This window comes from Nomascus leucogenys, chromosome 8 (genome assembly GCF_006542625.1).
Source record: "Nomascus leucogenys isolate Asia chromosome 8, Asia_NLE_v1, whole genome shotgun sequence".
Taxonomy (NCBI): domain Eukaryota; kingdom Metazoa; phylum Chordata; class Mammalia; order Primates; family Hylobatidae; genus Nomascus; species Nomascus leucogenys.
In genome coordinates, this window is record NC_044388.1 from 30,169,319 (window position 1) to 30,192,560 (window position 23,242).

At 43.1% G+C, this 23,242-nt stretch overlaps 1 protein-coding gene across 2 annotated transcripts in view; it reads left to right on the forward strand.

Moving 5' to 3' along the window:
* The window catches only part of DOCK5 (dedicator of cytokinesis 5), a 234,068-nt gene that overhangs the window by 52,482 nt on the left and 158,344 nt on the right, over positions 1-23,242 (forward strand). For both annotated transcript variants that reach the window (XM_030816990.1, XM_030816991.1), the window contains exon 2: positions 5,649-5,732. In XM_030816990.1, the coding sequence (XP_030672850.1) occupies positions 5,649-5,732 (84 nt within the window). The remainder of the gene's footprint in view (positions 1-5,648; positions 5,733-23,242) is intronic.

The following is a 23,242-nucleotide window of genomic DNA, read 5'->3' on the forward strand; positions in this document are numbered from 1 at the left end:
CTCTATAACAGTTATTCATGTTCTAGAAAGAAACTATGGCCCCACTAAGTGCATTAGTTGTACTCTCATTCTTGAAATAGCATCAGACTAGCGGACAATGTGATCACCAGTCACTGATGTGTATGATGAGAAAGCTTGGTTTGGGAAGTAGGACGGTTATTTAAAAAGAGAAATCTAGGCTCTTCTCTTTGTTTCTGGGCTATTCCAGGACATATCTTCACAATTATGGACTGGTTTGGTCAAATGTGATGAACAGACTAGCTTTATAACAGCTTCGCTGCTTGCAAGCTGGGTTTAACCCTTCTGAGTCTCAGCTTCCCCATTAAATAATGTGACACCTTTCATCCACTCTATACAATTACTAAGATATATATGAAAGTAAACTATGAAATACACTGGAAATACGAGGTATATTAAGATATGGAGGGCATACTACCAAACCCAAGAGTTAGAATGAATAGATGATGGCGTTGATTGGAAATATTGTTTGTGCTTTTGCCCAGAGACATGAAACAGATTATACAAACATCCTCTAAGCGGTGAATTTTCACTCCAGTGAAAGGCATTGTTGAAGGGATGTGCTTCTAACATGAATCTCTTTGAAAGCTTAGATTGGAGAGGCAGATTCTCTCTTGTGATAAACCAAATGGGTGGAGAAGTGATTTCGGTAACCCTTTCTTGAGTGGTGGGAAACCACAGCCTCTGCTCTGGAGGAAAGCAGAAGTGTGTTTGAGTTTGGGGAAGAAGTGGTGAATAACTGAACTTTTTGATAGATTTTATAGAAGGGATAAAAATACGTGTTTTTAAAATATATTATTTTCTGACATCATTATTATACCTGGAGTACTTTCTTTGGGACTAAGCCTGTACCTTGTAATGAGAAAGACACAAAAGTAACGTGTAACGAGGACCCCAGTCATAGGGATTTCCTTCCAATTGATGGCAGACAATTACACAAGATTGTCTGTGATTAAAAACCCAAACTGCGCTAGAAGGGAAAATTGTTGTGGAATGTCAGAGAAGAAAGAGATCCACGCAGGTAATCGGGAGCTAGTAGCCATTTGTTGAATTGCATTGTGGATGTGAGATTTGGATTGTTACAAAGTCAAGACAGGCCCTTGTTCTAGGCAGAAACAAACCATGGACTGAGCTCAGAATTTAGGGGAGAACATAGGAGTCTTCACTGGAGAGTAGGTTGGAATTTCGCAGATAGTGGAGACAAAGACAGATAATTACGGGCTGGGACAATTTTGGAGGTATTTTGGGTCAGGCTTAGAGATCTAGGTTTTAAGCAAACCGGTCTTTGGTGTGTGTGTGTGTGTGTGTGTGTGTGTGTGTGTGTGTGTGTGTGTTTCCAGCAGTCCTTGGTAGGTGTTTGTGTTTGGAGCTTCCAGTGCAAGGTGCTGCCTTTGAGAACTTCTGCTTACTTTTCCAATGACCAGAACCAGGAAGAGGTGAAGCTTGGTCATTACACAATGCATCGTGACTCAGTGACCTCACTACTTCCTGTTTTCATTTGAGAAGGGGGCCAATGGAAGGGACCATTTCAGTACAAGGCCATGAATAGGGACTAGGAGATGTCAAGGATGTGAGGTCTGCCAAACTAGCAGGCAGAGCATTCGTGTAAACCAGCAGATGAATGAAGGTGTTGAACTCCAGTGGAATAGCAGCGGTGGCCCAGTGACCTATGAGAAAGTCTAGGAATTGGGAATTACTCCTACTTCTGAATCGCGTGTGATTTCTCCTAACCTATGTCACCAGCCAATCCTGGTTGTGAATTCATAGCCTAGTCCATAAGCTCAATAGTAAAATAAATTCCAACATACTTTGTCCAGGCTTCTGTGCCAGGAGTGCAGGAGAGCACTACCTGGATGACTTCCTTCATCAAGGAGAGGCCACTGGAAAACAGGTGTGCTCCTTCCTGCTCACTGATAGGTTGACTGTGATGTAAGCCAAGCTGCAGGTGCAGGGTGCACTGCAGGCCAAGGGAAGAGCTGGGAAGAGCCAGGAAGACCCGCCACTGGCAATGTCAAGGATGCCTTTCTTCCCTGTGGGATATACTGATGGATTGAGTGACTATCCATTCATCAGTGTGGATGGCCACTCATCAGGCCTGCAGAGATGGGAGCCTTATGGGTTCCTTGAATTGTCAAGTCCATGGCTAGAGGTGAATCTCTAAGGGGGTTCTTTTTTCCTGGAAAGATGTAGTTCCCTCATCAGTAGAGTGAGGATAAGAAGTAAATCTACTTAAAAAAAAAAAAAAAAAAAAGCTTCCGTCAAGTGTAATTTACGTACCATAAAATCTACCCATTTTAAGCATGTAATTTACTGATTTTTAGTAAATTTACAGAGTTGTGTAAATATCACCACAACCCAGTTTTAGGATGTTTTCATCTCCCCAAGAAGCTCCTTAGGGCCTTTTGTGGTCAATCACCATTCCCTCCTCACAGCCCCACGCAACCAATAATCTCCTATATTGCCTTTGATAGATTTGCTTAGTTCTGGACATTTTGAATAAATGGTGTCATAAACTATGTGGTCTTTTGCATCTGGCTTCTTTCCTTTAGTGTGATGTTTTGAGGTTCATTCGTGTTGCAGTATGTGTCTGTATTCCATTTCTTTTCATTGCTGCATAGTATTCCATTGCATGGATATACCATACTTCGTGTATCCTTTCATCAGTTAATAAATTATTTCCATTTTTTAGGCCATTGTGAATAATGCTACTATAGTGGATTTCAGTGGCTGCTGTGACAAATTATACACCTGATGTCTCAAGACAGTGGGGGTTTATTCTCTCACAGTTCTGGAGATGGGAGTTAGGAAGTCAAGGTGCAAACAGGGCTGTGCTCCCTCTGGAGGCCCTCGGGGAGATTCCATTCCTTGCTTCTTCCAGCTTCTGGTGGATACTGGCCTTCTCTGACTTGCGGTCACATCAGTTCAATCTCAGCCTCCATCTGCATGTCACTTTCTCTCCAGTGTATCTCTCAGCTCTCTCTCTCTCTCTTGCAAAGATATATGTGATTGCATTTAAGGCCACCCTGATAATTCAGGGAAGACCGCTCCTCTCAAAATCCTTATCATTGGTCATTAGAAAAATGCAAATAAAAACCACAATGAGATACCATCTCGTGCCAGTTAGAATGGCGATCATTAAAAAGTCAGGAGTCCAGGCGCGGTGGCTCACGCCTGTAATCCCAGCACTTTGGGAGGCTGAGGCGGGTGGATCACAAGGTTAGGAGATCAAGACCATCCTGGCTAACATGGTGAAACCCCATCTCTACTAAAAATACAAAAAAAATTAGCCGGGCGTGGTGATGGGCGCCTGTAGTCCCAGCTACTGGGGAGGCTGAGGCAGGAGAATGGTGTGAACTCGGGAGATGGAGGTTACAGTGAGCTGAGATCACTCCACTACACTCCAGCCTGGGCAACAGAGCGAGACTCCATCTCAAAAAAAAAAAAAAAATGTCAGGAAACAACAGATGCTGGAGAGGATGTGGAGAAATAGGAACGTTTTTACACTGTTGTTGGGACTGTAAACTAGTTCAATCATTGTGGAAGACAGTGTGGCGATTCCTCAAGGATCTAGGACCAGAAATACCAGTTGATCCAGCAATCCCATTACTGGGTATATACCCAAAGGATTATAAATCATGCTACTATAAAGACACATGCACATGTATTTTTATTGTGGCACAATAGCAAAGACTTGGAACCAACCCAACTGCCAATCAATGATAGACTGGATAAAGAAAATGTGGCATATATACACCATGGAATACTATGCAACCATAAAAAAGGATGAGTTCATGTCCTTTCCAGGGACATGGGTGAAGCTGGAAACCATCATCCTCAGCAAAGTAACACAGGAACAGAAAACCAAACACCACATGTTCTCACTCATAAGTGGGAGTTGAACAGTGAGAACACAAGGACACAGGGAGGGGAACATCACACACCGGGGCCTGTCGGTGGGTGGGGGTCTAGGGGAGGGATAGCATTAGAAGAAATACCAAATGTAGATGATGGGTTGATGGGTTCAGCAAACCACCATGGCACGTGTATACCTATGTAACAAACCTGCACGTTCTGCACATGTATCCCAGAGCTTAAAGAATAATTTTTTAAAAATCCTTAACTTAATCAACTCTTTTGCCTTACAGGGTAACATACACAGGTTCCAGGGATTTGATGTGGAGTTCTCTTGGCGCGGGGGGGGGGGGGGGGACCTTTAAAGCCCACCACCGCAGCTCTGAACATTCACGTAAGGTTCTTATGTAGATACATGGCTTCATTTCTCTTTGTAGGTACCTAGGAATGGATTGCTAGGACCTATGGTAAATTTATGTTTAGCTTTTTGCGAAGTTGCCCAACTGTTTTCAGAAGGGGCTGTATCATTTTACATTCCTACCAGCAATGCAAGAGAGTTCTAGTTTCTCCACATTCTTGCCATTTGTCTGCCTTTTCTTTTTTCTTTATCGTAGCCATTCTAGTGGGTGTGGAGTGGTATCTCACTGTGGTTTTAATGTGTATTTTCTGATGACTAATAGTGTCGAACATCTCTTCATGTCTCTGTTAGCTATTCATACATAATTTTTGGCAAAATATATATTCAGAGCTCTGGCCTTTCTTAAAATTGGGTTGTCTTCTTTTTTTTGAGTTATGAGTTAAGTCTATCAGTTTTCACAACCTAGCCCAGCCATTGCCAGCCCTAAAGACTGTGGTGGCTGAGGTCGCCTTGATTAGGAAGTGCTGCAGTAACCCAGTTGCCCAGGGTGCCTTTGGCTGAGGCCAGGCACCATCGTTGCACCATGCCCTGTGTCAGTTTGTCACTGGAGGGTGGATGGGCCTCACAGGTGGCCTTTTGCCATCAGATACTGTGTCATGGAAGCCACGACATGGCGCGCCTGTGTCCTAGAGATCATCAGTTCCGTGTTCTTGCAGGCTGGCTGTTGTCTGATGAACAAGGGCACTGACTAACAGAATCCCACAATATATTCTCATGGTAACCGGATTGTTTCTTTCCTAACACTTATCACAACTTTAACTAGTTATTTCTGTGATTATATATTTGATATCTTTCTTCCTTCCACTCAACTGTTAAGTTCCCTGGGGACAGGGGCCATGTCCATGTGATTTGCCCCTCTATAAATAGTCTCTAACACAGTTCGTGATATGTAGCAGGCAACTGATCAATATTTGTTGGATGGGGGAAATGAGGATCCATTCTCTGCTTTACAATGGGCGATTCACATGAAATTATTAAATAGAGAGTTGTTTGTTGACCAAATTGTTCACTGTGACATGCATTCTTTTTGTTTTCGAGACGGAGTCTCATTTTATCACCCAGGCCGGCATGCAGTGGCGTGATCTCGGCTCACTGCAATCTCTGCTGCCTGGGTTCAAGCAGTTCTCCTGCCTCAGCCTCCCAAGTAGCTGAGATTACAGGCACTTGCCACTACACCCAGCTGATTTTTGTATTTTTAGTAGAGATGGGGTTTCACCATCTTGGCCAGGCTGGTCTTGAACTCCTGACCTCGTGATCCACCCGCCTCGCCCTCCCAAAGTGCTGAGATTATAGGCGTGAGCCACCGCGCCCAGCCAAGTGACATGCATTCTAATTTCCCTTTTTTATTTCTCATTTCCAGCGATCTATAACTACAATGCTTCTCAAGATGTGGAGCTCTCCTTGCAGATCGGTGACACAGTTCACATCCTGGAGATGTACGAGGGTAAGTCTGGCTGGCCTTCTGCCAAATGAGGGCAAGGGAAAAACAGTGTAAGTTACTTATTAAAAAGGCACTTAGAGTAAACATCAACATGCTTGACTTCCTGAAACAGTGCTAGTAAAAATTCAGGAAGTACTTGGGTGACACAATTTTGAACAGATACATGAGCACAAACTTGCACAGACACCAGGGTGAAAGCTCATGCATATGTGAAGGGTGCTGGTGTGGCCAGGCCACTTGGGTACAGAAGGATCAGTGACAGAGCTGGCTCGCGAGGAGACACTTGGGATGTTGGGCTGGCAGTAGCTCAAAGGAAGCACTGCTGATTAAGGGTCTCTTTCTGTTCAGCACTAAATGTTCCCAGGTTGGGGGGGAAATGAGGGAGAGTCTTTCTGTTGTTGCTGAGATTCTGTTAGAAAATTAGGTCATGACTGCAGCAGGTCCAGAAAGCCTGATTGTATATTTCCTTCAACTAGGTCAGGCGAGGGCCGTGGTTCCGTTAACCTGTTAGTGGGCTGCGGGACAGTACATAGGACTGCCTATTTGTCTGCCAGGCATTGGTCATGTCTGTACCCAGTCCACCACAGGCTTCCAACTTCAGCTCAGGTTCTCTAAATACTAGAAGAAGTCTTCATATATCCACATTTTTAATCCAAACCTCCAGAGCACAACAAAAGCGTAGCCAGGCCACTGAAGTAGAGGACCAAACCAAGAACAAGCTTTAGGGTCCAGTTATTCTCTCAGAAGGTTAGGGTACAAATGAGGTGGAAGTTAGGCAGATTTGACAGGGACCATGCATTTTCCAGGTCTAGCCCCCATGTAAACCCTTGTGATGGTGAAACGGCAGAGATGGTCCGCTGGGACCCCATGTGGGTTCCTAGGGTGGGACAGGATGACACAGGATGAGAAAGAGGAGATGGGAAGGCAGGAGGAAAGGAAGGAGGATTTGGCCATAGAACAGCTAAATTATCCTCCTGGTTGCATGGAAGACTCTGCTATTACTGCCGCCTCCCTTTAGTTTTTGGCAGAGGGCTGGGGTTTCACATTATCCTTTTCCCTTCCACACAACTCGGTGTAATCATGTAGCTCCCAGGGGCAGAGAAAAGACTGAGAGGGCTGTGTGAACTCTTCCCTTTCTCTTTCTACTGCTTATTCTCACCATCTCAGGCCCAGCCAAAGCATCAATTCAAAGTCTCCAAGACACTAGGGCAGTCGCCTTATCTTTTCCAGAATCCTTTGCTTATGGAAACCACAGGTCTTCCCATCTTTTTATTTATTTATTTATTTTTTGAGACGGAGTCTCGCTCTGTCGCCCATGCTGGAATGCAGCGGCGTGATCTCAGCTCACTGCAAGCTCCTCCTCCCGGGTTCACGCCATTCTCCTGCCTCAGCCTCCCGAGTAGCTGGGACTACAGGCGCCCGCCACCACACCTGGCTAATTTTTTGTATTCTTAGTAGAGACAGGGTTTCACCGTGTTAGCCAGGATGTTCTCATCTCCTGACCTCGTGATCCGCCCGCCTCGGCCTCCCAAAGTGCTGGGATTACAGGTGTGAGCCACTGAGCCTGGCCTACAGCTCTTCCAATCTTATCAGCTCACACCTCTTTTGTCAGGAGGCCAGGTTAATTCACTTTGTCTAGCCTCAATGGATGCACATTTTCCTATTGTGCAGGTAAAAAGCATATGTTCAATTTTTCTAACTCTTCCATGTGGGCTTGGAAAGAATGTATATTCAAGGATCATTGGGTGCAAAGGTCTTTTTTTTTTTTTTTGAGGTGGAGTCTCACTCTGTCGTCCAGGCTGGAGTGCAGTGGCGCGATCTCAGCTCACTGCAACCTCCACGGCACGTCCCTGGTTAAGCGATTCTCATGCCTCAGCCTCGTGAGTAGCTGAGATTAATTTTTGTATTTTTAGTAGAGACGGGGTTTCACCATGTTGGCCAGGCTGGTCTTGAACTCCCAAGCTCAGGTGATAGCCCCATCTCAGCCTCCCCAAGTGCTGGGATTACAGGTGTGGCCACCATGCCTGGCAGCAAAGTTCTATATGTGATAATTAAGTTCTAATTTCTGAGTCATTTTTCAGGTTTGCTATATGCTAACTTTTTTTTCCTGCTTTTTCTGTTACTGATAGAACTGCGTTAACTCTTCCACCGTGATTGTAGTTTGTGTCTCTTTACGGTGATGTCAGCTGTTTGCTTTATGTATTCTGAGACTTGTTTTTAGGTGCTTGCTATTTTAGAATTGTTGTGTTAAACAGTTCTAACTTTTAATTCCTATTTATTAAACCTTTAACATTGTCTTAATCTACAGTAACACGCTGTGTTTTACTCTATGTTGTGTAAAATTGCAGCCAACTCACTGGCAAGTCCCAGGACTTCAATTTTTGTCCTCCTGGCTCCACAAGGCCATCAGAAATGCTGCTCAGCTTCTCAGCCACTCAGGAATCCTTTCTTTTTGTTGTTGTTTTTTTTTTTTTTTTTTTTTTTTTTGAGACAGAGTCTCACTCTATCACCCAGGCTAGAGTGCAGTGGCTCAATCTTGGCTCACTGCAATCTCTGCCTCCCAAGTTCAAGCGATTCTCCTACCTCAGCCTCCTGAGTAGCTGAGATTACAGGCACCCACCACCACGCCCGGCTAATTTTTGTATTTTTAGTAGAGATGGGGTTTCCCTATGTTGGCCAGGCTGGTCTCCTGGCCAACTCCTGACCTCAGGTGATCTACCTGCCTTGGCCTCCCAAAGTGTTGGGATTACAGGCGTGAGCCACTGCACCTGGTCAGGAATTCTTTCTTAAATCAGCAGATGGATGCCCCAAGCGGAAAGCAGCCCCAGATGCTGGGCTGGTCTTTTTAGGTTTTGGTCTTTTTCAGATTTTGACCTGGTAATTCCTCACTGCCATGTTAGTTTGTGTGTGTGTGTGTGTGTGTGTGTGTGGTGGGGGCAGGGTGGGGCGGTGTATATATTTGTGTGTGTTGTTTTGTCAAGCTTTTCTAATTGTCCTACGGAGTGTGGGATGGAAGAATGGAGACTTGGTCTGAAATAAAGTAGGTAATGTCATTTATTTTTTGTTTTTTTTCTTTGAGATAGGGCCTTGCTCTGTCACCCTAGCTGGAGTACAGTAGTGTCATCATAACTCACTGCAGCCTTGAGCTCCTGGGCTCAAGCTATCCTCTTGCCTCAGCCTCCCAAGTAGCTGGGATTATAGGCATGTGCCACCACGCCCAGCTAATTTATTTATTTATTTTAATGGAGACAAGGTCTCACCAAGTTGCTCAGGCTGATCCCAAACTCCTGACCTCAAATGATCCTTCTGCCTCAGCCTTCTAAAGTGTTGGGATTGTAGGCATGAGCCATAGCACCTGGCTCAGTTGATACCTTTAAAATATATCTTCAAAGTTTTTTTTCACTTTTATGTGACCTCAGCATATTTCTAAGAAATAGCTAATTGAAACACTTTGTCCTGTTAGGGTTCATATCAATAGTAATTTTAAGGATGAGTGCAGTGGCTCACTCCTGTAATCCCAGCACTTTGGTAGGTTGAGATGGGAGGATCCCTTGAGGCCTAGAGTTCAAGACCAGCCTGGGTAACATAGTGAGATCTCATCTCTACAAAAAATTTAAAACTTAGCCAAGCATGGTGACATGTACTTGTAGTCTCAGCTACTTGGAAGGCTAAGGTGGGAGGATTGCTTGAGCCTGGGAGGCAGAGGCTGCAGTGAGCTGACCACACCACTGCACTCCAGCCTGGGCAACAGAGTGAGACCCTGTCTCAAAAAGAAAAATAAAAGGTACTTTTAAGTGTGCTCACTATTTGTACTTTACCAAGAGTTCTCCAGTTGGCCTATAAACATTCCTCAAGACAGCATCCCTATGGACCAAGCTAAGGGGGTCACTGAGCTTAGTTGAATATAAATATAAACACAGATACATTCATTTCAAATACATTGAACTTGAGTCCAAACAGTCCAAAACCCACAGTGCTTCTAGTATATTACGGCTCACACTACGATATGCTTGTAGGATGTGCTAGCCCATTTGACAGTCACACAAAAATGGTTAATTTCTTCAGTTATGATGATCCGGATGCTGTAGTCCTGCCAGCAAGAAACCGCTCTTCTTAATTGCTACCATAACATTTTTGCTGCATCAGCCGTAGAACTTTTTCATCTCAAAGGACGTCAGTGCCTGTTCTTTAAAAGTAAGCACATGTCAAGGTGTGAAGGGAAGGGAGATTGAGAACACTTGAGCCTGCACCGTGAGCTTACCGAGTTCATTAACCACCAACTGGCAGGTCAGCTTGACAGAGAGATTACTATATTGGATTATATTTTTCAATAGTGTTTATTTTCTGGGATTAATTTTTAAAATCGTGCCTACCTTGCCAGATGTCCCATGATAGGTCCTTATATCTGCTAAGCACTTAGAGTTCTTGGCTTGATTCTCAAATTCCTTTATTATTTAAGGCAGCTTGAGGCAAGGACAGGAGTGCTTTGCAAACATGAAACGCGATGGGAATGCTGAGTAATCTCTTGTCTTCTGCCCCTCCTTTCCTAGTCCCTCTTAACTTTAGAAAAATAAACACAATGAAAACACCAACAGTCCTGCTGGGCGGAACTGAAGGGTGACACTGGCACCGCATTGTGGCCCCAGGATTCGTGTCTTCCACCTTCCTGTCGGAGCTGACTTCGGGGCACCCCCTCTGCACTCTGCCCCACCCTGCCCTCGAGATGTCTGCATACCAGATCTGTGTGTGTTTTTCCAGCGTGGACATGAATCCACCCAGACATGAAACATTTTTTCTGCCCACCGCCCAAGACAGAACACTATTTCTGATTCTTCTTTTTCTGTTTCCTGCCTTGTGGTTGGCTGAAAAATTTCAGAAAGTATTGGCTCCTTGAAGGCAAAGCCTGCTCCTCCTTCATCTGCAGAGCCTGTGCCTCCCTAGCTCCTGGTATACGGCAGGTGCTCAGCAACAATCTATTGAATGATGAAGGTTAAATAGGAGACCAAGGCAAGCTGGTGTAGAGAGTAAGGGGGTCAGGGGTCACCTCCACAAAACCCTGGATATTACAAGGCAGAGGTGCTGTTCCTTCTCTATGAGGGAAATACAGGGGGTGCTAATGTTTTTCGGTCCTCTGCAATTATAGGAGGATTTAGTCATTGCTGAAGTTTTTGTTTTTATTTTATTTATCTTTTTTTTAGAGACAGGATCTTGCTGTCCCCCAGGCTGGAATGCCGTAGCATAATAACAGCTCACTGTAGCCTTGGCCTTTTGGACTCAAGGGATGCTCCTGCTTCAGCCTCTTGAGTAGCTGAGACTACTGGTACATGCCACCGTGCCTGGCTGATGTTTTTAATTTTTTAGGAGAGATGAAGCCTTGCTGTGTTGCCCTGGCTGGTCTGGAACTCCCAGCCTTTAGCGATCCTTCCACCTCGGCCTCCCAGAGTATAGGGATTACAGGCGTGAGCCATTGTGCCTGGCCTTGTGGGTTTTTTTGTTTGTTTTTAAATAACAGCTTTCTTGAGATATAATTCAAATACCAATCAATTTACTTATTTAAAGTATACAATTCAATGGATATTTACTAAGTTCACTAGTAAAGAAGGGTTGGGCAAATATCATCACTATCTACTTTCAGAACACTTTCATCATCCCATAAAGAAGCTCTGTACCCATCGGTAGTCATGCCTCCCCTGGCTCTAGGCAGCTTCAAATTCATTTCATATAAGTGGAATCACACAATATGTGGTCTTTTGTGACTGGCTGCCTTCATTTGGTGTCAGGACTTCATCTCTATCTTCATCTCTCTCGCCCTCTCTCTCTCTCTCTCTTTTTTTTTTTTTAAAGAGATGGGTCTTGCTCTGTTGCTCAGGCTGGAGTGCAGTGGCATGATCATGGCTCACTGCAGCCTTGACCTCCTGGGCTCAAGGAATCCTCCTATTCCAGCCTCCCAGGTAGCTGGGACTATAGGTGCACACCACTACACCCAGCTAAATTTTTATTCTTTGTAGAGACAGGGTCTCACTATGTTGCTGAGGTTGGTCTCGAAATCCTGGGCTCAGGCGGTTCTCCTGCCTTGGCCTCCCAAGGGCCAAGTGTCCCAATGTGTTGGGATTACAGGCATGAGCCACTGCACCCGGCCCAACTTCATCTCTTTTCATTGGTGAGTAATATGTATTGTGTAGGTACATTATATTTTATTCATTCATCAGTTGATGGACACTTGGGTCGTTTAGATGTTTCAGCTACTGTGAATAATACTGCTGCAAACATTTGCGTGCAAGTTTTTATGTGGACATATGTTTTCATCTCTCTTGGGTAGGTACCTAGGAGTGGAATTGCTGGGTCATAGGGTAACTCAATGTTTAATGTTTTGAGGAACTGCCAGACTGATTGAGCTTTGGCTCCAAAACAGGCGACCAGAGTCCAGATGAGCGAGCTTCTATCCATCATCTTTTTTCACTCATTTAACTCTCTGGCCTTGCCCCTGAACTTCATTTGTTGCTAAATGAAGGAAAGAAGCAGAACTGACTGAGAAACTATCTACTGCTCATCCATTACAGGTCTCCAGGAATTATTTGTCTTTAGAGACTTTATCAGGAAACAGAATTCCTTAAGGACTGAAGCGCGTGTTCTTGCCTTTCTTCATCTTTGGCACTGGCCTGCCCACAGTCATTTCTGCGTCTTTGCTTCTTTTACTGTGGAATGTATTTGGCAGCGATACAAATACAGTTCACCCCATGTATTTGGGGTGAATGTTCCTTTCCACCCCAGATCCGTGGCAGAAAGTGCACTGACTTCTGGAGATGCCCGGCCGTGAGGTCATTTATTCATTCAACATTATTTGCTGAGCACCAAGTATGTGCCAAGTACATTTATTGAGCATGAGAGATGTTCTGGGTACTCTTTGGTCTCTTAAGTGACAAAATGCAGGTTCCTGCTCTCATAGGGTTTACATTGGAGGGATAGACAAAAACAAGTAAACAAAGTAAGTAAACAGAACAATTCAGATATGTGCTTACAAATGCTATGGGGAGAAGAGGGTGATGTTGCAGAGGCCAGAGGTGGAGGACAGCGATGGTGAGGGAGAAGGAAGACTACTATAGGTTAGGTGGTTTTGTCCTTGTCTAGGTTGACTGTCCCTGGGCAAGATATTGCAGCCGTCTTTGTGACAAGGACATTTCATCTAAATTGGAGTCACTTTTTGAGTCAAGAGTGATCAAATGTAAGTGCTTTGAAAAGCGTACAGTACCTTGTATGTGTCAGGTTTCAGCATCTGTTACCATGGAGCTCCCCTCTCCTGTGATTAACCTCGCTCCAGTCACAAGTGGTTTTAGGCCTGGAGTCTGAGGTTCCTCTAGTGCTGGTTTCCTGTGTTTAATTCGTATGCATAGATTAACTCTTTTTCTGCTCCATAAACCACTCACAAGCTCACGAGAAAGGGTGGCTGGTGTGCTGGTGTTAGCAGTGATTTCTGGGGTAAATACAACACAATTGACCACTGTTGGAACAAACACAATGATATGTCTCAAAGGTGAGCTGAACTGTACAGAGGCAGGCACAGCACATATTATTTCAGGGCAATTTGTAAAGACTCAAAGGATAACACAAGTGCTTAGACTGGACCCAGAGGAAATAGGCAAACCTGAAAAGTTAAAAGAAACAAAAAAAGAAGCATTTGTATATGTACAGGAGTTCCCCAGAATACCCATGTTATTTCTTCTGTATAGAAGGAGTCCAGTTTTTGAATGCACTTTAATAAAAAAAAACTACTTCCCTCTAATATGAAAAGGAATAAAAATGGATTAAGACTTGAGCTGTATGTGTTTTGAATCTCATTTTTCTAAAGCAGGCCTTTGTGAGTAGGGACAGCAGGCAGTGTTATGACAGGTAAGTTACATGGCAATGAATTTTGTCTGCATGTTTGCCAAAACTTTCTAACAGAGATATAAAAAACAAGAGAGTGGGCTGGGTGCGGTGGCTCACGCCTGCAATCCCAGTACTTTAGGAGGCTGAGGCGGGCAGATCACATGAGGTCAGGAGTTTGAGACCAGTCTGGCCAACATGGCAAAACCCTGTCTCTACTAAAGATACAAAAATTAGCCAGGCGTGGTGGTGTGCACCTGTAATCCCAGCTACTTAGGAGACTGAGGCACAAGAATCGCTTGAACCCGGGAGGCAGAGGTTGCAGTGAGCTGAGATCACGCCATTGCACTCCAACCTGGGTGACACAGGAAGACTCTATCTCAAAAAAAAAAAAAAAAAAAAAGAGTGCTTTTAAAAGATTTTTTTCAAACAGAGGCTTAATAATCATCCTTTAGAGATGTGGTAATAGGAACCCTGCATTAGATTATGATACAGTATGGTAGTTAACGTTTTGAGAATGTCTGATTGTCACATTCTGCTATGCTCTGTGACAATTAATTTTGTAACACTGAAATCTCTTTATTGTTCTTCCTTTCTACTTGTTTCTTTCTCTACTTGGTCATCCATGCACAGTGGTCAGAAGCCAAAAGAGAGACAAAAGATTCAAAATTGCTGTTAAAAATCAGTTCTTAATAGAATGTGTAAAAGTTTACTGGATATAAGCTTCAATAGGGGTGTCCAAGGTATTTGTATCTTCCGTTTACTTTTGTTACCCTCTAATTAAAATAATTGAGTTTATTGTAATTCAAAATCTATATAGTCTCCACGATCTAGGTACATAAATACTGCCTTACACATACATAAATGGCAGTGAGCCTAACAGCTTCGATTTTATGAGGCTGCGTGCAAACATTTTGGCATTAGCCTGTAAAGCAGATAAGGCCATGTGGCATTTTGTTGAGTGTGCTTGGTCACTTCCCACATCTGTTTGACCTTTACCTTAAGTACAGCTCGTGAGCTACTACTGCTGGTGACATATGTTCCTGAGATGTGTTTTTCAAAAGATACGTGTGGCCGTAGGAGGGTGTTTACCAGAGAAATTAATTAAAAGGAGTGTCAGTGAAAAGTCTTATCTCAGATTTAATCTTTAAAAAAAGCGAATGCCTTCTCCTATTTTTCCTTTTCAGGTACGTTTCAATATGCTTCTAAAATTCTAAAATTCCATTTTTGTTTATTTTTTTGAGACAGAGTGTTACCCTGTCTCCCAGGCTGGAGTACGGTGGTGCAATCTTGGCTCACTACAACCTCCGCCTCCTGGGTTCAAGCAATTTTCATGCCTCAGCCTCCCGAGTAGCTGGGATTACAGGCACATGCCACCACGCCCAGCTAATTTTTAGTAGAGACTTGGTTTTGCCATGTTGGCTAGGCTGGCCTCAAACTCCTGGCCTCATGTGATCTGCCCACCTTGGCCTCCCAAAGTGCTGGGATTGCAGGTATGAACCACCAACCCTAAAATTCCATCTTTAAAAATGTACATGATTCAGGTATATGGAATTTTCTACTGTAGAGTTCAGAACTGTTTCATGAGTGGTACCTTCATTCAGTTATTCTGTCATGAGTAAGTACTTGGAATTATCTATTTGGGCAGCTCCCATGCACCTAAGGAGGCAAACTCAGTCTGAAAGCAAATATGCTTTTGGGAGTACTCTGGAGGAATGTTCCCAGGAGCTTTTAGCATTCCACAGATTTTGGACTGCAACAGATCTTGGTTGGATCAAGAGGTTGAAATGGGAGCAGAGTCCTTCCATCCCATGCACACACATACCTGCTCACAGCTGTCTTCACACCCCTGATTGCTGTAGCATTCATATTATTTGGTGCATAACCTTTATTTTTTAAAAAATGCATTAGATTATCTCCATATAACATCACTGTTGGGCTGGCTAAGCCTCAGTTAAGGATTAGTGTAAGGAGAAAGCCTTAGAGGAAGGTTTAAAATTGAGGGCAAATGATCATATTTCTCCTCTTTCTTATATCTGGAAAAAAAGTTAAATATATGCCTCTGCTTTGTCCATAGTAATATGAGTCATTTATTATCTTTAAAAGCGTATATTGATGAAAGAATTTGGAATACTAAATAAATGGAAGCTATCCCATGTTCATGGGTAGAGAGACTCAATGTCAAAATGTCAGTTCTTCTGAAGTTGATTTATAGATTCAGTGCAATCCCAGTTAAAATCCCAGACAGTTATTTTGTGGATGTCGACAGATGGATTCTAAAGTTATGTGGAGAGGCAAAGGACTCAGAACAACCAACATGAAGCTGAAGAACAAAGTTGGAGGACTGACACTACCTGATTTCACAACTTACTATAAAGCTATAGTAATCAAGACTGTGGTATTGACAGAACTAGACAAACAAATCTACTGAACAGAACAGAGAGCTCACAAATAGACCCACACAAATATAGTCAGCTGACCTTTGACAAAGAACAAAGGCAATACAATAGAGAAAAGATAGTCTTTTTAACAAATCGTGCTGGAACAACCTGACAACCACATGCTGAAATAAGAATTTAGACACAGACCTTTCACCCTTGACAAAAAATAAGTCAAAATGAATTCTAGACCTAAATGTAAAATATAAAGGTATAAAACTCTTAGAATATAATAACATGGAGAAATGTAAATGACTTTGGATATGGGGGTAACTTTTTAGATATAATACTGAAAACACAGTTATATGAAAGAAATAAGTGATAAACTGGACTTTATTAAAATTTAAAACTTCTGCTCTGCGAAAGATAATGTTAAGAGAATGAGAAGTTAAGCTACAGTATGGAAGAAAATATTTGTAAAAGAGAAAGTTGAGGCTGGGCACAGTGGCTCACACCTGTAATCCCAGCATTTTGGGAGGCCAAGGCGGGTGGATCATGAGGTCAAGAGATAGAGACCATCCTGGCCAACATGGTGAAACCCCATCTCTACTAAAAATGCCAAAAATTAGCTGGGCATGGTGGTGGGCACCTGTAATCCCAGCTGCTTGGGAGGCTGAGACAGGAGAATCGCTTGAACCTGGGAGGCAGAGGTTGCAATGAGCCAAGATCGCGCCACTGCACTCCAGCCTGGCGACAAAGTAAGACTGTGTCTAAAAAAAAAAAAAAAAAAAAAAAAAAAAAGACATTTGATAAAGGACTATTATCTAAAACATGTAAAGAGCATTAAAATCCAACAATAAGAAAACAACCCACCTAAAACATGGGCAAAGACCTTCACAGAAACCTCACCAAGGAAGATGTATATCCATATGGCATATAAGTGTGTGAAAAGATATTCAGCATCATGTATCATTAGAGAATTGAAAATTAAAGCAACGAGATACTACTATGCACCTATTAAAATGGCCAAACTCCAGGACACTGACAACACCAAATGCTGACAAGGATGTGGAGCAACAGGAACTCTCATTCATTGCTGATCGAAATGCAAAATGGTACAGCCACTTTGGGAGACAGTTTGTTAGTGTCTTAGAAAGCTAAACACACTCTCATCACACAATGCAGCAATTTCTGTCCTTGGTATTTACCCAAAGGAGTTGAAAACTTATACCCACACAAAAGCATGCATGTAGATGTTTGTAGCAGCTTTATTCATAATTGCCAAAATGTGGGAGTAAACAAGATGTCCTTCAGTAGGTGAATGGATAAACAAAGTGGTACATCCAGACAATGGAGTATTATTCAGCGCTAAAAAGAAATGAGTTGTCAAGCCATAAAAAGACATAGATATGCATGTTACTAAGTAAAAAGAGTCAATCCATATGATTCCAACTATATGACATTCTGGATAAGGAAAAACTATGGAGATGGTAAAAAGATTCGTGGTTGCCAGGGGTTTAGAGGGAAGGAAGGATGAAGAGGTAGAGCACAGGGAATTTTTAGAGCAGTAAATCTACTCTGTATGATACTGTAATGGTGGAATCATGTCATTATACATTTGTCCATACCCATAGAATGCACAACACCAACAGTGGACCCCAATGTAACCTATGGACTTTGGGTGATAATGATGTGTCAGTGTAGGTTTGATTGCAATACATGTACTACTCTGGTGGGGTATGTTGATAGCAGGGATGTCTCGTCAGAGAACAAGAGGTATATGATAACTTTCTGTACCTTCTGCTCAGTTTTGCTGTGGACCTTAAATTGCTCTACAAATTAAAGGCTATTAAAAATTTTTAAGCATATAAGGAGACTTCTGTGTCATAAATATTAACTCTGCGCTTGAGTACACCCATTCTGTTTCACCCATGGAGTTGAATGATTCAACAGAAATGGTCATAGTAGCAGGAAACAGACTGCCTAAAAAACTTGTGTTTTATTGATGGGTCTTAGAAACCCATGAAAACTTCACTTCTGTTCCTTGCTTCATCTCCATGTATAACTCGAGCTACAAATAAGAATGGACAAGGCAACACAGGGAAGTTTCTAGTTACAGAAAGATTCTTAGTCTTACTATTATATTCTGTGTATCTGTTCCTAATGTTTGTCATGCAATCAAGAATATTAAATGTGTGTGTGTTTAACTTTGGCAATAGGAATATAGGATTTTAAACAACTGTATCTAGCAATTTGGTTAATCTTCTAAATGGCAGGAACAATGAGTATTACATTACTAACCTTGAATACTTGTTTAGTTTTCACCAATGCCAGTTTAAGAATCTGTTACAGGCCGGGTGCAATGGCTCAAGCCTGTAATCCTAACACTTTGGGAGGCTGAGGCATGTGGATCACTTGAGGTTAGGAGTTTAAGACCAGCCTGGCCAACATGGCGAAAACCCATCTCTACTAAAAATACAAAAATTAGCTGGGCATGGTGGCATGTGCCTGTAATCCTAGCTACTTGGGAGACTGAGGCAAGAGAATCACTTGAACCCGGGAGGCAGAGGTTGCAGTGAGCCAATATCGCACCACTGCACTGCATTGCATCCTGGTCGACAGAGCGAATCTCCATCTCAATAAAAAAAAAAAAAAAAAAAAAAAAAAAAAAGAATCTGTTACAGTTGGAATTGAAGGATACAAAGGGTGAAATTTTTTCTTAGTGTCACTTTCATTGCTGACACTAAATGTTTAATCAGGCCTTAGATAACCAATTTCGGTAACTTTTGAGTTTGGCCCCATTTGGTCTCTGCCAAGACCCTGGTTACTCAGTGCCGTTTCTTGATTATTCTAGCCACAGTCTTAGAGTTTTTCTGTCACTCAAATTGTTTCTTCTTGACTTTTTTTTTTTTTTTTTGGTCCTCTTTCTTTTAAAGTCATCTTTTATACCATTTTCTGGGAGTAGGGAAGTTATGTTGGAAAATAAAATTATGTCTTCATATCAGGTACTATAGTCTGGACACCCCTAGCATGGCATTCTAGCTGTTTTGTGTGTCTCAGCTTTGGTTGTTGGCAGTAATTTAAGTAGTTGAGAGAGGTTCTGCTCTTTTTGAGAAGCACAGACACATTCTTCAAAAAAATAAGTAAAAAAGAACTCCAAATAGAGCCCCCCCCAGTCAGCAGCACAGGAACCAGAAGGCAGCCCTAAGTACTGCAGATGATCCCTGAACTGTGCCATTGGGTACCTTCCGTGTCTGATGTTTTATATCCCTCTCTATGCCAGGCATCAAGCTACGGCCTTTCATGTACTGCTTCTCAGTTCTTACAATCCTGGGAGACCAGAATTATTGATGCTCTTTTAATCAATGTGGAGATTTAGGTTAAGAAACTTGAAGAAATTCATGCAGCTATTAAATGGCAGAGCTGTGATTCCCACCGGGGTCCTGTGGAATCCTAGTATATTGTTCTTTCCACAGCGTGCAGCCCTTCAGCAAATGACGTTTACACTTTGGACATGACATAAAGTTTTCCAAAGAGGATAGGGTTGTTTTGCTTTTGAAACAGCCACCTGAAAAGTTTAGCAGCACCCCAAATGTGTCTGTATTGCAGTGAGCTCTTTCTGAACTTAGCTCTACGGCTCTTGGCACACAAACTTGCCACTCTTACCCAGTGGTCTTGTCGCTGTCATGAAGAGAGATCAGGGATTGGGTTATACTCTCAAACTCCTTGAGGTCCCATAGCCTCTTGCATAACTCTTTATAAAAAGTGGACCTCATGTTGGTTGATTAATTGTACATCTCTCTCATTCGTCTTTCGAAGTCATGCTGATGATAACAAAACCAACATAAGAGTGAGTTGCAGCAAATTCATTGCTCCTACTGATAAAACCACATGCTACCTTCTGTCATCTCAGCTTTCTTGACTGCTTGGATAAGCTACAGAAATGCATTACAGAAGAGGAAAGTTAGACTTTTAGCAAGAAGGACTAACTGCTGGCGAGATTACTTTGCTTTAAAAAGGAAAGAAAGAAAAGCCACGTCCAGAAAATATAAAGCGAATTGGCCAAAAAGTAGATGATGTTGTCCAGGCTACAGGAAGTGTTATTTCCTTCCTCTCACTGAGCTTCCAGGACTCTGTGAAGGCACAGAGGGAGGCTTCCTTGTTTTGCATTGGAAATTTGGATATATCATCTCTCTATTTTGCTGACTGATTTGGTCCTCTTCCTCGCCCCTCACTGCCCGGACCAGGTCTCTCTGCTTGTCTCAGAAGGTATTTGCTGGTTGCAAATAGAAATCTCTGCCATCACCCTCTATGATAGGCAACCAGAATAAACCTTCTTGGCATTCTTTGCTACAGATGTTATGGGGTAACGATTAAAAATATTGTAATGTTTTTGTGGAAGGAAATTTAAGAGATTGAAACTGTAATTACTTAAAATTGACAAGGGAAGAAATGGAGTCCCCCAGAGCTGGTTACTGTGGAGCTAGGATGGAGAACCAGGCCTTTTGGTGTCAGACAAGTTCTCTTTATAAAGAAGCAGTGGCTCTTCTATTCTGGACATTCTGGCCTTGTCAGCAGGGTGCTTTAGCACTGCCTGTCTCTGCCCACTGGGCATGGGATCCCAGGGGAACAAAGAAGGGTCACTCAGACCCTGCTGTCCAAGTGTGTCTTGTGGGTGCAGATTTCATTGCATATTCCTTACAGCAGTCTATTCTATACCTAGCCAGTGGCTCAAGAACACCCATCTTTCTCATTGCTATATTCATCAGATGTTTACTCAGTGGCTGCTGCATGCCAGGCACTGCAAAGGACAGTTCCCTGTTTTGGTCATTAAAAAAAATTAAATAGACGGGACACAGTGGCTCACGCTTGTAATCCCAGCACTTTGGGAGGCTGAGGTGAGTGGATCACTTGAGGTCAAGAGTTTAAGACCAGCCTGGCCAATATGGTGAAATCCTGTCTCTACTAAAGATACAAAAATTAGCTGGGCTTGGTGGTGCATGCCTGTAATCCCAGCTACTCAAGATGCTGAGGCAGGAGAATTGCTTGAGCCCGGAGGGGGCGGAGGTTGTAGTGAGGTGAAATCATGCCACTGTACTCCAGTCTGGGTGACAGAGTGAGACTCTGTCTGAAAGAATGAATAAATGAATGAATGCATGAATGAGTAAATAAAGCCAGAAGACTTATCTCCTTTTTCACTTAGATGGTGTACCTATGCGTGTATGTTTTATACTGATAGAATTCCATGGCCAGGCTCACCTGACCTGAGGGGTGGTGCATTCAGAAAGTGTCCTGTGTACTGTGCCCCAGTAGGGGCGTGGGCCAGCTTGGTATAAGGGAGAGCAATGAGCTGGCAGGTAGGAGGCCTGTGTTTGTATCCCCTGCTTAGCTTAGGTGATATGGGACAAACATTTTCAGTTCCTTAACTGTGTTTTTTTTTTTTTTTTTTTTTTTTTTTTTTTTTGGAGACGGAGTCTTGCTCTGTCCCCCAGGCTGGAGTGCAGTGGCGCAATCTCGGCTCACTGCAAGTTCCGCCCCCCGGGTTCACGCCATCCTCCTTCCTCAGCCTCTCCGAGTAGCTGGGACTACAGGTGCCCGCCACCACGCCCGGCTAATTTTTTGTATTTTTTAGTAGAGACGGGGTTTCACTGTGGTCTCGATCTCCTGACCTCGTGATCTGCCCACCTCGGCCTCCCAAAGTGCTGGGATTACAAGCGTGAGCCACCGTGCCCGGCCTCTTTCTTTAATTAATTTATTTACTTTTTATTTTATGTTTTAAGAGGCAGTCTTGCTCTATCACCTAGGCTAAAACAGTGGCACCATCATAACTTACTGCAGGCTCAACTTCATGAGCTCAAGTGATCCTCCCGCCTCAGCTTCCTGAGTAGTTGGACTACAGGCATGCATCATCACACCTGGCTGATTTAAAAAAATTTTTTTTAGAGACAAGTTCTCACTATGTTGCCCAGGCTGGTCTTGAACTCCTGTCCTCAAGTGATCCTCCTGCCTTGGCCTCCCAAAGTGGTGGGATTACAGGTGTGAGCCACCACACCTGGCCTCCTTTGTTTTAAGTAAGGTTGTTATATTTTAGTGAGCTCTGAGTTCTTTCCAATATCTGGCCATCTCAAATCCACAAAATTGAGCTCAGATAGTTAACCTGGAAGACTCATTTGTCTCACCAAGAAGTGTAAAAGAATAGAATCATCTTTTACCATCTTTGCATCCCTTGACTTTCTGCCTTTGAACTTATTTTCAAAAGCCCCAGTGAGATCCATGTGGAGTGTGGACATCTTGAGACCTGAGGCTTAGGAAGGCGGTGAGTGTGCTGCCCACAGGGAGAGGTGCAGCCGCTGTCTGTAAGGAAGGATTTTAGACCCAGCCCTTTGTCTGTCCTGTGACGAGTTTGCACCCAGCTGTTTCTGCTCACTGGCTTCCCAAGAGACAATAAGCTTCTATTGGAGGGACAACTCACTGGGGATGGGAGGACAGGATATGCCCGTGGAAACCTGACAAGTTTACCTGGCCCACAGGGGATGGAGCCTTTGCCCTTGGCCTCATTAACTGTGTTTTATCCAGCAAGATACCAGACCAGCAACACTTAAAGGAAAAACAACAGGATTTAGCACCTGCTCCTTCTCTGGGACCCGCCCCTCCCATCCCTGTAAACACACACACAATGCAGGTGTATAGAAACATAGCTCTTTTTTGTGTGTACGTGGGGTAAAACTAATTTATCTTGTGATCAGAAAGTAGAGAGAGATTTTATAAAACACTCCATAATTTGAGCATCTAAATGATGCTTTCCTTGTTGGGAAATCATGAGTCCCTCTCAGTAATTGCTTCTGAGTCTTCAGCATATTCATGACTTTCTCTTTTGTGTGCCAGAGTCTACAAGCATTACCATTAAAAGCCCTTTTGTATTTAGTTATTTGTTTACAGAACTGTTTCCTTCCTCCATGAAGACAATGTCTGGCACACTGGTGTTCAATAAATGTTTTCATGTATAATGAATGAATGACCACATTAGTAATGTAAATCCTCAGCCTAAATGTACATCCTCAGAGAGACAATTTTCTCTTTCTTTCTTTCTCTCTCTCTGTCTCTTTCTCTCTCTTTCTTTCTCTTTTCCTTTCTCTTTCTTTTCCTTCCTTCCTTCCTTCCTTCCTTCCTTCCTTTCTTTCTTCTCTCTCTCTCTCTCTCTCCTCCTTCCTTCCTTCCTTCCTTCCTTCCTTCCTTCCTTCCTTCCTTCCTTTTTTTTTCTCTTCTCTTCTC